Below are 14475 nucleotides of genomic sequence, written 5' to 3'. Positions count from 1 at the left end.
CCAGCCTAGAATTCTCTTTGGAGCCACTGGTGACACCATTCAGCCCTCAACTGCATGTGGGACATCTGCTGGATAAGCCTTAGGCCTCTTTGCAGCAGTATCAACTCAAACCAAATATGAGTGTTGATAATTTTCACCTGCCCTCTCATAAGAATATATGCTTCATTCTTGAACTGAGGTACCAAGAACTAATAGAGGAATCGGGGGGAGAAGAAATATAGAAAACAACAAAAAAACAACCAGAAGCCTGGCCATGAACAAACTATAGCAGTGGTCCTTCCATCCTAAAATGCTCATTCTGACGACTTACTGCATGCTACGCCTGCTGCAAGCCTACATGTATTACAACATTCTTTGAGACAACCTGTTAAAAACGCAAGGAGGTTAATATGCAACCACTAGGATACTCTCCAAACAAATATAACTGGGGTATCTTTAAAAGATCAGGAAAACCCAATTGTGGAGGAATCATGACATAGTGAAACTAGGATAGCCTCTACTGAAATAAAACCAAATCCCCAAGTACCAATATTTTACATTTGAAAACTGCAATTCACAGAATGCTTTTTCAAAGTATTTCACTTGATCTTTACTCCAATATTTAAAAAAAGAGCAAAAGAAACTGAGCTAGCTCTGGTCTTTCCTTTTCACAGTGATATTGCAGATGAGGAAACAGGACAACTGAAAAAGGAGCTATGGACCAACCGCCTATATGTACAGACCTGAAGACCATGTGGAATCATGGAAGGAGCCCAATTACAAGCTAGGGACTTGGACTCTAGCTGTGCAAACTGGGGCCTGTCACTCAACCTGAGCGCTCCTTGAGGACAGGGACCTTGCCTGACCTATTCCCAAGGAATCCTACCACCTGCAACAAGGCCTGGCACACAGGAGGTTTCTGAAAATGCTTGCTGACTCTAGGATTAAGCATCTCCTATCTCACAGGCCTGCAATGGAAATTAAACAAGAAACTGTACGCAGATGTACCTGACACAAGGCATTTAGTATATCTTAATGGAATCTGAGTACTAAAACAGTTTTATTTTTATTTACACCAAATCTGGTTTAAAATCACCAAGAACTTAAATCATCTCTGTCCAAAGTGTATAGCATATGCACATTCTAATGAAAAACAATTTTTTTTTTTATTTTTGCTTTTTAGGGCCACACCTGTGGCATATGGAGATTCCCAAGCTGGGTGTTGAATCACAGCTATAGCTACCGGCCACAGCAACATCAGATCTGAGCTGCGTCTGTGACCTACACCACAGCTCACAGTAGCACCAGATCCTTAACCCACTGAGCAAGGCCAGGGATCGAACTTGCGTCCTCATGGATGCTGGTCAGATTTATTAACCGCTGAGCCACAGCAGGAACTCTTCTAATGAAATTGCAACAAACTGTCAAATTTTAACGCTATTCTGAAGGACTAAAAGAAATAACATTTAAATCCTTTTCTGAGGACTGTCCTAAGTACAAGTTGTCAAAAAGTTTAATGTCCTTAATAGCAAATATAAATACAGGCTTCTTCAGCAAATAGTAAATGATAAATGAAATTTAATTTTATAAACTCAAAATTCTTCTACTCATGTGTACATGTATACATACTACATATCTATATAGGCATAAACATATATACTCATATATATGTAGACAGATATGATATAAAATGACTTAAAAATTAAATGTTCTTTTTGTTTTTTTAGGGCCATACCCGCAGCACATAGAGGTTCCCAGGCTAGGGGGTCTAATTGGAGCTGTAGCTGCCAGCCTACGCCAGGGCCACAGCAACACAGGATCCGAGCTGCGTCTGCGACCTACACTAGAGCTCCCAGCGACGCCGGATCTTTAACCCCCTGAGCGAGGCCAGGCATCGAACCCACAACCTCATGGTTCCTAGTCGGATTTGTTAACCACTGTGCCACAATGGGAACTCTGACTTGAACATATCAACCACACCATTAGAGTATAAACAAACGTGAAAAAATTTGCTAGGAATGCTAGAGATTTTTAGATAAAGGGGATTCATGGACTAGATGTACCTAAGGTTCTATTAGTCAATGAGTTTTTTAAAATTTTAAATCAGTGTTTTTATCTTGACCTCTAGAGAGTCAATTCAAAAATTATGCATTTGAATTGATTTGAGTTCACTGAAATACCTGTTCCTCCAGTGAGAGCTCCCTTGGCTATATCTCCATTTCTCTGATCAACAGTTTTCTAACAGGAAAAAGAAAGATGTTTTAATGTTAAGATTACAAGTGAAAAAAAAATCCGTTAATAATAGCTTTAACAATGCTCATCTCAATACCTTATCTGAAGCTTCTGTTCTCCTGGTTCTTTTCATAATCTCCTCAAGTCGCTGGAAGAAAGGAAGAATTGAACAAACACATCAGATAGAGAAAGAAAGCTAGCCTGGCGCATTTTACTGAGTAAGCAAATAGCAGGTCATTGAAACATGTCTATTATTTTCGGAAAATTGTCTTAACTGGAGTTATTCAAAACTGAAACTGGCTTAACACCACATGAATTGGAAGTAATTGTTTTTGTTGAAGGCTGAAACATCAAGAGTGCTTTTCTTTGGAGGAGAATACTAGAGCTACTTTATCTGGAATAGATAGAACACATATGTTTTTTGATGGCAGTGATCTAGTTTCTAGGTGTCTACCTGGCTTCAATCTAGAAGGAATAGTGAGGGGGCCCAGCTTCTATGGGTGGTGCAATTACCTTCTTTCTCTCCAGGCGCTCCTGCTCTTCTCTCTGGAAATGCTTCTCCCGTTCCTGTCGGACCCTCTCTGCTGCTTCTCGAACACGAGCTTCTTCTTCTTTCTGAATAGAATTTGGCACCTGATTCTTACAAACAGGCAGGCTTTGTCTGTTGCCCCCAGTTTCCGAGGTTGGCAGGCGGAGAACACGTGGACCCCGAGGATGCACAGGAGCCATAGCGCGCTTGGAACCATGCGCTCAATATCCGCCCTTGCTCGTCTGGGCTGCCCTTCTCCCCATCTTGGGCTCGGGCTGCACTGACCCGCTTCCCGCCCCAGCCTGGTCCCTGTACCTGTTTCTGGACACGCTCCACCTCCTCCTGCTCGCGCCGGGCCCGCTCCTCCTCCTGCCGCCGCAGCTGCTCTTCCCTCTCCCGAGCTTGCTCAGCTTCCAGCTGGCGGGCCTCCTCCTCTCGGCGGGTTCTCTCTTCCGCCACCTTTTGAGCCAGTTCCTCTCTCTTTTGTCTGGAAAAAGACAAAAGGCAAAGATACACGAGGAGGAGAGGCGCAAGTTTGCGGTTATCTCAAGGATGGTGTGTTGGGAGGTCTTGCCAAGCCTCCACTGGAGGCATGGTGAGCCCACCCCCCCACCCCCCTGCTGCCCTGTGGTAGACAGAAGCAAACTGTATCCACTAACCTTCTAAGGAGAGTTGTTTTTTTTTAAAAGGATCTGCAATTTAGCCATCTTTAAAGGCTCAGACTTGTTTCACCCAAGAATGTGACTTTTTTAGGGAAGAAATGAACGTTCCCCTCTAAATCTTTGTAAGTAAATAAAAGTTATAATGTTCTGTCACAGGACTGGGGACCAAGTGTAGGGCACGTCCAAGATGGTGGCCCAGCAGTGGGGCTGTGATCCTTTGGTAAGGGGCAGTTCTGCTTATCTGAAGAACAACGGTATTGATACTAGCCTTTTTAGCTCCAGAAGGAAACCAGCTAAGCAAACTGCCCCTGGCATGCTGTCCAGCAAGCAATCATGGGGCACTTGACTATCTCACACAGCTACCCTCTGAGGGGAGTTCTATAGTTCTATCTGGAAGGAAGAAAACATGAGCTCTTATTATACAGCTTTAACATCATTAGAAATGGCAGTTCCCATCATGGCTCAGTGGTTAGCAAATCTGACTAGGAACCATGAGGTTGTGGGTTCGATCCCTGGCCTTGCTCAGTGGGTTAAGGATCCGGCATTGCTGTGGCTCTGATTAGGCCCCTAGCCTGGGAACCTCCATATGCTGTGGGTGTGGCCCTAGAAAAGACATAAAAAATAATTAGGTAATGAGGAAACACTGAGATGAGAGATGTGTGAAAAAAATTCAGACTTCGCAACTGTACCTCTATTGTGGTTACACTTATGCAAACGTGTGTGTATGTATATATTTCTGCATGTATACACACCCATACACTGTTCACAGAGACAGTTACTGAAATCTGGTGAGATAATGGGTGTTTTTTTTTTTTTTTCCGTTAAACCTTTCTCCATTTATTTGGTTGCACTGTCATTATAATAAGAAAATGTGACTTAAAAAAGTCACCTAGTTGTCAGAAACACGAGGTAAGAGTAATTCTGAAACAACTAAGAGATTTACCCTCAATGCTACTACCACCTCTCCTCTCTTAAGATTTAATTCAGGGTACCCCTAGGGTGCCACTGAGCCATGTCACTCCTTTACCTTTCGAGCTCTTCCTTTTCCCTCTTTTCCCTTTCCTCCTTCTCTCTCTGCTCCCGGGCCAGTCGTCTCTTCTCAGCTAGCAGCCTTGTGGCCTCTTCTGGGTCAGTGGTGCCTGCAGAGGTCTTGGGAGAAGCGCTGGCAGTCACGGTGGATGATGGGGCTGGGGCCGGACCCGGGGCCGGACCCGGGCCTGGGGCTGCTGCTGGAGCAGCTGTACAAACAGGTACAAGGAGAAAACTAGTTGGAAACAGAAGCCAACGAACAAAACAAAAACTAGCATCCCCCACATGTCAGGCCTAGAATTCATCATTAGAAAAGCAAAGGGAATGTTTATTACTGTGCATTCTCACAGTTTCACTGTATTCTATCTGTAACCGGGCAACGGATAACAAAAAGCTGTGTGTGTAAGTGAGACATCCAAAGCCGACACTCTGTCACCAAGTCTTATTTTTATACAAGTTAAATCAGTTAACATATAGTGAATGTGTACTGAGCGTAGAACCTTATGTTAGGTTCTGTGGGAAGTTATACCTGGAGTGAAAAAGATGAGCTCTTCCATTTGCCTTTCATTACATTAAAAAAATTCCTTGTCTTTAGTGACTAAAGCCTTTCTGTGACCATTCTCAGTGTCCCTGCCACAAGCCCAGCTTCAGACTGGGAAGATGACATCCGAGGAAGAGGTGCCTCTTGTCGCCCCAGAGCTGTCTCTAGGTCTGAGGGGCCAGGTGCTTCAGGAGCCAGCCCCGCCCTGCTTCCAGACCATAGGTCTCCACTGCCCCTCCTCATGCCAAGAGGGGAGCAGGAGTTCTCTGACCTTTTTCAGATCCAGGAAAATGACCTTTGAGGCTGGTCAGCACAGAGCCCCCATAGAGACACCATGGTGATGTGTGCTCCTGGGCACCTGGCCACTCCAGGCCCTCCTTTCAAGATGTGCATTTCTCCTCCTGCTCCCATCAATCTTTCTTTGCCCCCAGGACACTCTCAGCCCTTTCTCTTCTCCCTCTTTCCATGGAGTCAACCCATTGTCCTTCCCTAACCACATTCTCTTTTTTTTGGCTTTTTGCCATTTCTTGGGCATACGGAGGTTCCCAGGCTAGGGGTCGAATCGGAGCTGTAGCTGCCAACCTACACCAGAGCCACAGCAATGCAGGATCCAAGCCGCGTCTGTGACCTACACCACAGGTCACGGCAACGCTGGATCATTAACCCACTGAGCAAGGGCAGGGATCAAAGCCGCAACCTCATGGTTCCTTGTCGGATTCATTAACCACTGCACCACGACGGGAACTCCTCTCATTGGTTTTAAGTCATCTATCCTTCCTCTTCAAGGTAAGTCTTCAGGAGAAAATTTCTGAATGAAGACAATTTGCAACAGGATACACTGAATTTCTAGTTCCAGGTGACTGTAAACTTCTACTAAATAACATCTGGCTCGGCTGGTACAGATAAGATCTACCAGGTCTTTTGCAAAAAATTCTGGCTTCTGTCAAGCACATAGGCTAAGCCATCCTCAAACTCCAGTAGCCACAGGATAACTGTCTGCTCTGTTTTATCAAGCAATCCTGCACGGGAGTCAACAGACAAGCTTAGTATCCTTCAGAGTTTTTGATCCACTGCCTGTTCACACTTGATAGGTTTGCGGTAGGGCCAGGGTTCTATACTTTGAAACATTATAGATGTGGTGGTTTAAGGATATTTGCATAAATTCTTTGAAAATCTTCTCTTTAACAAGTGGAGACTAGTCCCCTCCACTTGAGTGTGAGGTGAATCTAGTGGCTTGCTTCTGTGAAAAGTATAAGATACCGTGGGTCCCCTGTGAGTCTCTCCCTCAGATTGCTCACTCTGGGAGAAGCCAGTAGGGCTGGCACATTGTGAGGACAACAAACAACCCTATGGAGAGGTTCAGGTGTGCCAGCAAAGGAAGGCCGCCTGCCGCTAACCCTGTGTGCGAAACCTCCTCTAACAGCCCAGTTCAGCTGCTCCCAAATCCCTGACTCTGTGTGATAGGTTTGTTGTGGCTACAAGCTGCAGCGTTTGGGGATAATTTGTTACAAAGCAATAGATCATAAAATGATTCTGATGCAGGTGCTCTGAAGACCACATTTTGTTAAACTACTGGACTCTGACAATAAAAGGAATCCTTACACCTGAAAGTAGACACTGGCTCTGACAATAGGGTTTGGGATGCACAGTTGTTTCCTTATATGTAAGAAAATTATACTAAGAAAAAGGTCCTAAAATTAGCCTTTAGAGTGAAATTTCCAAGTCCCCAGTAAGGAAATGAAAGAAGGGAGGGAAGAGCTAAGTGCAGGGGAACAGGAGGACTGAATAAAGAGAGCCAGCAACCCACACGCCACCCCAAGTCAGCTGACTCCTACCAGGGGCAGCCTCTGGTTCGACAGGTGTCGTGTCTTCAACTGTGGCTTCTTCTACCTTCACTAGGGGTGCTCTGGCCTTTAGTGAGGACTCATTGGCAACTTTCTGAGGTTCCTTGTCGGGGTCTTTTCTCTCAGGTTCCACTCTGACTTCTCTCTTGATGGGGCGGATGTTGCCAGGGGAGGGGGGCCGAGCCTGAGCGGGGGCAGCTTTGACGGATCCAGGAGGCGCGGAGGGTGCCGGTCTGGGTGTGCCAGGCAAATGGGGAAAGGACTTGGATGGGAGCCTGGGAAGCAAACAAAGAGAAGGAGGCACATGAAGAGAGAGGCTTGCCAGAACCTTCCTTTCCTAACGCCTCTACCATGCAATAGCCTTAGAGTACCCATGTAAACAAGGAATGAAGATATTTAGCTGTATGAATGTGTCTGCTATGTGGCAAATACAGAAATACTCACTTTAGAGGCTCCTTCCAGGTTACTTTTTTCTCTCCTTTAAGGTAAAATGTTATTCCCTAAGTGAGGGACCAACAGTGTGGGGACAGTCGTTTCCTTTCAGAGGACAGAGGCTACCAATTCTGACAGGGAACACTGCAGCCAGCCTTTTGTAGTTCACTTACCAAAGTCGGGAGGAAGCTGGTGACCTGGCTTTGGGATGAGATGGAGACAGAGCCCTTCGGGCGCTGGATGTGAGGTGGAAGGGTACGTTGTCTCTCTCCCTCTCTCTCTTATAGCCCTAAGTTCACAGAAACACAATAATTAGATTTTTCCCTGAGCAGGACAATCACATTCACAATACTCAGCAGTGGAGCTGCAATCCATTGCTTGACTTTTTGGAAAACATCCAACCTTTGCCAGCTATACCCATTCCATCCCAACAAAAGGCCTTTATTAGGTTAAAATTGAACACTGTAATTGAATTAACACAATCTGACACTAATAGAAGGTTCTGGATGTGTGCTCTAGACTTTCACTTGTAAAAACACAAAACAAAAACACACTTTTAGAAAGTACCTATCCTTTGTATCTAAAAATTACCTCGAGCAAAATCTTATGGTCTGGTGTAGCCACACAAATGTCAAAATAAAGGTCACTTCCAGTTTATTCCCCCTAACTTTATCTAATTCTTTAGTATTTTTTTTCACTATAACTTGGTCCGTATTTTTTTTTTTCATTTATGCTGATTTTACAAATAAGTCCTTCCTCATCTAGTGTCCTCTTGTCCTTGAAGGAAAAGTCAGGTTCAAGGTGAGGAATTTTAGCTATTTTTAGTTTACTTCATTAGCTATGAAATTGAAATCAGAGGGTGGGCCAAAGCATCAGCCCTTTTCTAACTGCATGCTGGGAATTCAGCCAGAGAAATGATGTATTTTCTAAGTTGAAATAGGCAAAAGGACACCTAGAAAAGTTGCGATAGTTTCAAGTCAACCAAGAGAAAAGAACAAGGCACAGGGCAAGCAAGCAAGCAAGCCTCAGTCCATGTATCTGAAACATGGCCGATCACGTTCTGGGATGGGAATAGGTGGTCGCTGGAGGCACCTGTGTGCCTCTCACTTGTGCTTATCACTCCTTCACTCTGAGGGATCCTTGCAGGAAAACAGACTGAGGGTGCTAGGGAAGGGGCAAAACATCATCCAGTCTCAGGGCCAATAAGCTAGCAGGTACCTTTCTCCTTTTCTGCCTGGCTCAAACATCAGCTCCTTTCTTCCTTCCCTTCCCCTTTGTTCCCTCCAACATCTCTTCTAATTGCTTCTCTCCATTTTCCTTAGTAGAATCCTAATTGACAGACTGGGCTATAGATGAGGGAAAAGCATCTAAGTGGCAAATAATACTCAACGTCTCCTCAGAATTTCTAAATAAAATAAATGAAGGATGGGGCAGGAACAAGTTTCACAGGGTGTGTGCCAGCTCTGTGTCACTTGCGGCTGCATGACCACCCTTTATCCCCATCTCTGGTACCAGAAGGCAGGAGATGGAGTATCAGAGAACAGCTGGGGTCCTTGGGTAGCAGCAGCAGCAGCCACCATATGGAGCCCCCTTGACAGGTGTAGAGGGTGGCAGTTATGCCTCTGGCAGATCAGTCCCCAGAGTGGAAGGCACAGTGCTCTTCCCAAGAAAGGAGCTAGGGTTAAGTACCTCAAGTTGCTTTTCTTTAACTTGGCTAAAGTCAGATCAAGGGGAGATCTGAATGGGAAAGTGAGTCAGGAAGAGTAATGAGTGATGTAGAGGATTGGGGGACTAATTTCATCTATGTGTTGATAAGAAGGGGATCTGGGAATAAACTTACAAAAAAGTGTATGCTCCTCGGAGTCTTTTATTTTTATTTTTCCTGTTAAAGTGCTCACTGAACCCATTCTTTCCTAAAACTGACCTCCCTTTAATCACCTTTAGGGAATAGGGGGAACAGGCAGGAGCTGCTTGGAAAAGTGCTCAGTATTTGAATAACACCCTCCTAGGGAGGTAGATCCTTTTACCCTCCTAACTCTTTCAAATGTCTTTCAATTGGTCTTATACCCAAATACCTACTTGGGTACTGAACATGTAAAGGTGCCCCTGTTTCTCATTCTGATCTGAGTTAATAGCCAGCAGTCTGTACAATAATCTTTCCTGTTAACACTCTCCACAAGGCTAAGGTGGAACACACACAGCAAGCTGTCCATATCAATGGTCTGGACAACTTACCAAGAGGGAAAAGACTTTAATTTTACAGTTAGGTTTAGAATACAAACAACCCTCGAGGGATACAATATGACAGATATTCCAAGGCAATGCTGTCTAAGAGAACAATGATAATAGAAATGTTCTGCATCTACACTGTCCAAAACTGCAGCCACTAGCCACATCTGGCTACTTGAATTTAGATCTAAATTAATTAAAATATAAAGTTCAGTCTCATGAAACATTTCAAGTGCTCAATAGTAGTCATTTGAATTTAGATCTAAATTTATTAAAATTAAACTGAAAAGGAAATTAAGAAAACAATTCCATTTAGTATAGCATCAAAACAAAACCAAAAAAAATTAGGAATAAACTTAGTCAAAGAGGTAGAAGATTTCTACAGTGAAAACTAGAAGGCAATGGCTGAAAGAAATTGAAGACATAATTAAATGTTCATATATTATAAGACTTATTAAGATGTCAATACTACCCAAAGCAATCTACAGAATCAATGGAATACCTATCAAAAGCAATGTCATTTTTTTTTTTCAGAAATAGAAAACTCCATCCTAAGCTTATATGGAAATTCAAGGGACCATGAACAGACAAATCAATCCTGAAAAAGAACAAAGTTGGAGGCCTCATACGCCCTGATTTCAGAACATGTTACAAAAGTATGGTATTCAAAACAGGATGGTACCAGCATATAGACAGAAAGAAATCCTTGTGCATATGGTCAAAGGGTCCTTGACAAGAAACCAAGACCACTCAATGGGGAAAAGACAGTCTTTTCACAAATGGTGTTGGGAAAACTGGATATTCACATGCAAATGAATGTAGCTGGGCCTTTACCTTACACCATATACAAAAATGAATAAAGACATAAATGTAAGACTTAAAACTATAAAATTCCCAGAAGAAAATAGGAGGTATCATGATATTGGATTTAGTCATGATTTCTCAGACATGACACCAAAATCACACACAATGAAAGCAAAAATAGACAAACAGGACTACATCCAACGTAAAAACATCTGTACATCAAAGGATACAATCAACAGAGTAAGAAGGCAACTTACAGAATTGGAGATAATATTTGCAAACCATATATATCTGATAAGGGATTATTAGCCATAATATATAAATAATTCCAACAACAAAAAATTAAAAATTAAAAAATTAAAGATTAAAAAATGAACAAAGGACTTTGACTAGCTATTCCTCCAAAAATGACATACAAATGGCCAACATATAGAAACCATACAGACCATTTCACTGACCATTAGAGAAATGCAAATCAAAACCCTAAAGAGATATCATCTCATACCCATTAGGCTACTATTTAAAAATAACAACACCCCTCTCCCCAAAACAAAAACAAACAAAAAAACAGGTGTTGGTGAAGATGCAAAGAAGTTGGAAGACCTTGTACCCCACTGGTTGGGATTTAAGTAAAATGATACCATCACTATGGAAGACAGTATAGAAGTTACTCAAAAAATTAAAAATTGAATTACCATAAGATCCAACAACTGAGTACCCAGCCAAAAGAACTGAAGGCAGGATCTTTAAGAGATATTTGTATACCCATGTTCACAGCAGTGCTATTCATAAGAGTCAAAAGGTGGAAGCAACTCAAATGTCCAGCAATAAAATGTGTGTATGTACATATGTTTGTGTATATACACACATATATATGTACAGATACACACAATGGAGTATTATTAGCCTTAAAAAGAATAGAAATCCTGTCACATGCTACAACATGGAAGGATGGACCTTGAGGACATGATGCTAAGTGAAATAAGCCAGTTACAAACAGACCAATACTGTATGATTTCATTTATATGAAGTATCTAATGTGGTCGGATTCATAAAAACAGAAAGTAAAAATGGTGGTTGCCAGGAGCTAGGGGAGGAGGAAATGGAAAGTTGATGTTTAGTGGGTATGTAGTTTCAGTTTTCCAAGATTTTAAAAGTTCTAGAGGTTGGTTGCACAACACTGCAAATATACTTAACTGTACTACTGAACTGTACACTTAAAAATGGTTAAGATGATAAATTGTGTTATATGCTTTTTGTCACAATCAAAACATTTTTTTAAAAAGAAAAATTAAAAAATTTTCCTATCAGTCTCATTAGCCACTTCTCAAGTGCTCATTTGAATTTCACAGTGCAGCTCTGGCGTATAAATAATGTGTGAGTTGTTTTCTGGCAGTAGGTACTTGTCTAAATAACTAAAAAGAGGGGAAAGTGCAGCCAATAGATCAACTACATTAAGAGGAAGCCACTTAAAAAAAAAAATGGTGAGAAAATACAGGTTGTGATTGATGTGATGACAAATCCCTTTCATTGAATCTGTTGGCCAAGGGTTGGCTCTCATCCTTCCTTCCTGGGTGTTCATTTTTGTTTTAATCCATAACAAGGTATCTTTCCTTTGGTAAATGCTTTTCCCTATCCATAAGCATCCAATGCTTGGGCCAAAGTTCTGCTTAACTATAGCTTTTTGTCCACAGCTAGGATCTCTGAAGTACCAGTGTGCTAATGACGGCAAACTTCCCAGACATCAGAGGCAGTTTCACCTCTGGCTTGAAGGGCTGGAGGTCTGACCCAGTCACCAATTAAACATGGATTCCTGAAAGCCTGAAGGGCTTGAAAGAAAACTGCCTGTAGGCAAAACCATCAAGCTCTCATAACCTTTGAATTATCCTCCAAGGTCTAAACAAAATTCTTTTAAGTGTCCATCAGCTTTATGAATTTTAATTGCTCTGAGAGGTTAGGACTGGAAAAAAATTGTTCCAGCTTTTCATTAAACAGGTCATGCTATTGACAGGCAATGAGATCTTCGGGTTGACTGGGGAGCCTAAGACTAAAACACAGTGTCTGAAGAACATAGAACCATGTCTACACTTTTCAATGGCTACCAAATAACACACAGTTTAAAATGAAGAAGAGATTACTGGAGACATGCAAGTGACCTTATTGCATTTACAGCATGATGAAAATTAATTTTAGCTCAGCCACCTGTAATAACAAGTGCAAATTATATTCTTCACTTGCAAAACTTGAGTCTATAACACAGCCCAATAGCCTTTTAAGAATTACTTAGCAAATAACTAATGTTTTCAAAATATTCTGCCACTAAATTTTAAGATCTGGGCCCTGACAGGAATTAGTTAAACAGACAAAAATTCTCTATCTTGTTTTTTTTTGTCTTTTCTAGGGTTGCACCCATGGCATATGGAGGTTCCCAGGCTAGGGGTCTAATGGGAGCTGTAGCTGCCGGGCTACACCAGAGCCACAGCAACGTGGGATCCGAGCCAAATCTTCAACCTACACCACAGCTCATGGCAATGCCAGATCCTTAACCCACTGAGAGAGGCCAGGGATCGAAGCTGCAACCTCATGGTTCCTAGTTGGATTTGTTAACCACTGAGCCACGATGGGAAGTCCTCTATCTGGCTTTTTAAGTGAACCACATTTTGAGGTCAGCCAGCTTTTGAATATGGTTGGTATAAATGCAGAGGTAGCAGTCCAGGTCCACTTCCCTTCAAAGGCTTTCTCATTTTCAAAAATAAAGCGTGCTGGCCTTGCACTTACTTGTATGGAGGCACTCGTATGGCATTTCAGCCACTCAGACATGCTTGAACAAAGAAGAGTTTTCATCTTCAAATTCAAATTTTCAAGGGGAGCAGAATCCCCAAGTAGAGAGGAAGTGTGGGGACAGTACCACCCAGGCAGCCAGATTCAAGACTGGTGGGATGGATGGGAAGATGGATGTTGCCATTGCCTGCTCTTACATCCACAGTGCACCTCTGTGAGGTGTCTGCTCTGCATCATAACAGCACAGACTCGCCAGGCTGCTCCCAACAGCTACTCACCGCTGTGCCGTGAACAGTCCTCCTTCGCGCAGAGCCCTCGGGCGGTGTTACAAAGAATTTTGGTCGCTCCATCGGATTTCTAGAATGTGCAGCTTTGTAGGGCATGATGTTGATGGGGCTGCAAGATGCTGAACGAGGACAAATGGGGATAACTAGGGTGCAGGTGATTGTTTTACACACAAGAGTGCCAGAGGAGCAGTTGAAGGAAAGCCAAAAGCAGGATCAGGAAAAGGAGCAAAGCGGAGATAGAGAGAAAAGTAGGGAGAAGATGTTATTACCTAACGGTGTCCAGAACCATCATACTCAACTCTCCTCACGGTCCTATCAGTTTACAGTGTGTCCAAAAGGAGGGCATGTCCAAGTGAAAAATCTGGAATATATAAACTATTTGGCTATTTAACTACTGATTAAAGAAACAGATGTTACGCCAGTAATTATAGAAAGCAATAAACAGATGGTTCTGGTAAAATGCTACATTAGTGACAAATAATTTTAAGATGAGGATTGTTTATAATCAGATTTTTTCCTAGTTAGCTGTAAGATGGAACAAAAGGTGGAAAGACAGCAGGCAAGCAGGCAGGCAAGCACAATACACTCCAGCTATCAGCTATCTCAGGAGTAAGTAAAATTCAACAGCCAGTGGGGAAAAAAAGCATCTGAATTCTTAAGATGTTAAATGACCAAGTCTTACCAGGTGTTAGACTTGTTACAAGAATAACAAATAACTTCTAGGAAAAAAAAAATCTGTAAATGTTTTAGCTATTTAAATGTAAATCAAATGCATGCTTCTGGGTTTTCCCCCAAAGCCAAGGCATTTGATGGTTCATAACAAACAAGCAGCAGAACTTATGGGGAAATGGAATGTCATCATTTAAAACAGTGAATAGAACATAGATATGTTAGAATTGCCCAAAATAAAGTTTAATCATGAAGAGCTGTTACAGTTTTACTCAAGATGGAATATTTTTTAAAAAACACCATGTCCTTTCTGATCATTCACCTTCAAAGGAACCTTGTCATTAAGTAATTCTGAGCAACAATGGGTTTAAAGAAATTCGCATAATACCACATAGCTATTTAATATGTGGGCACTAAGGTTCACCTTCAGATCTCATCCAGCAATCTGGTTTTCCAG

At 42.3% G+C, this 14475-nt stretch overlaps 1 protein-coding gene and 1 long non-coding RNA gene across 7 annotated transcripts in view; one reads left to right on the top strand and one right to left on the bottom strand.

Annotated features, from left to right (window-relative positions):
- LOC125121624 (uncharacterized) overlaps nucleotides 1–11087 on the top strand; it is a 90124-nt gene extending 79037 nt beyond the window's left edge. Inside the window, exon 4 of one of the 2 annotated variants that reach the window (XR_007133513.1) lies at nucleotides 10012–11087. This is a non-coding gene — a long non-coding RNA (uncharacterized LOC125121624). Of the gene's footprint in view, nucleotides 1–653; nucleotides 1164–10011 lie in introns of those variants that run through there. The other variant, XR_007133512.1, reaches the window with a different exon arrangement.
- The window catches only part of MAP7 (microtubule associated protein 7), a 176100-nt gene that overhangs the window by 9971 nt on the left and 151654 nt on the right, over nucleotides 1–14475 (bottom strand). For all 5 annotated transcript variants that reach the window (XM_047770115.1, XM_047770112.1, XM_047770113.1 and 2 more), the window contains 8 exons: nucleotides 13341–13468; nucleotides 7422–7537; nucleotides 6808–7091; nucleotides 4430–4640; nucleotides 3056–3227; nucleotides 2725–2826; nucleotides 2309–2359; nucleotides 2160–2217 (listed from right to left, as the gene is read on the bottom strand). In XM_047770115.1, the coding sequence (XP_047626071.1) occupies nucleotides 2160–2217; nucleotides 2309–2359; nucleotides 2725–2826; nucleotides 3056–3227; nucleotides 4430–4640; nucleotides 6808–7091; nucleotides 7422–7537; nucleotides 13341–13468 (1122 nt within the window). The remainder of the gene's footprint in view (nucleotides 1–2159; nucleotides 2218–2308; nucleotides 2360–2724; nucleotides 2827–3055; nucleotides 3228–4429; nucleotides 4641–6807; nucleotides 7092–7421; nucleotides 7538–13340; nucleotides 13469–14475) is intronic.

The sequence above is a fragment of the Phacochoerus africanus genome, chromosome 2, assembly GCF_016906955.1.
Source record: "Phacochoerus africanus isolate WHEZ1 chromosome 2, ROS_Pafr_v1, whole genome shotgun sequence".
In the NCBI taxonomy this organism is placed as follows: Eukaryota; Metazoa; Chordata; class Mammalia; order Artiodactyla; family Suidae; genus Phacochoerus; species Phacochoerus africanus.
The sequence above is the reverse complement of the archived record's forward strand: the minus strand, read 5'-3'. Positions and strand labels throughout refer to the sequence as shown.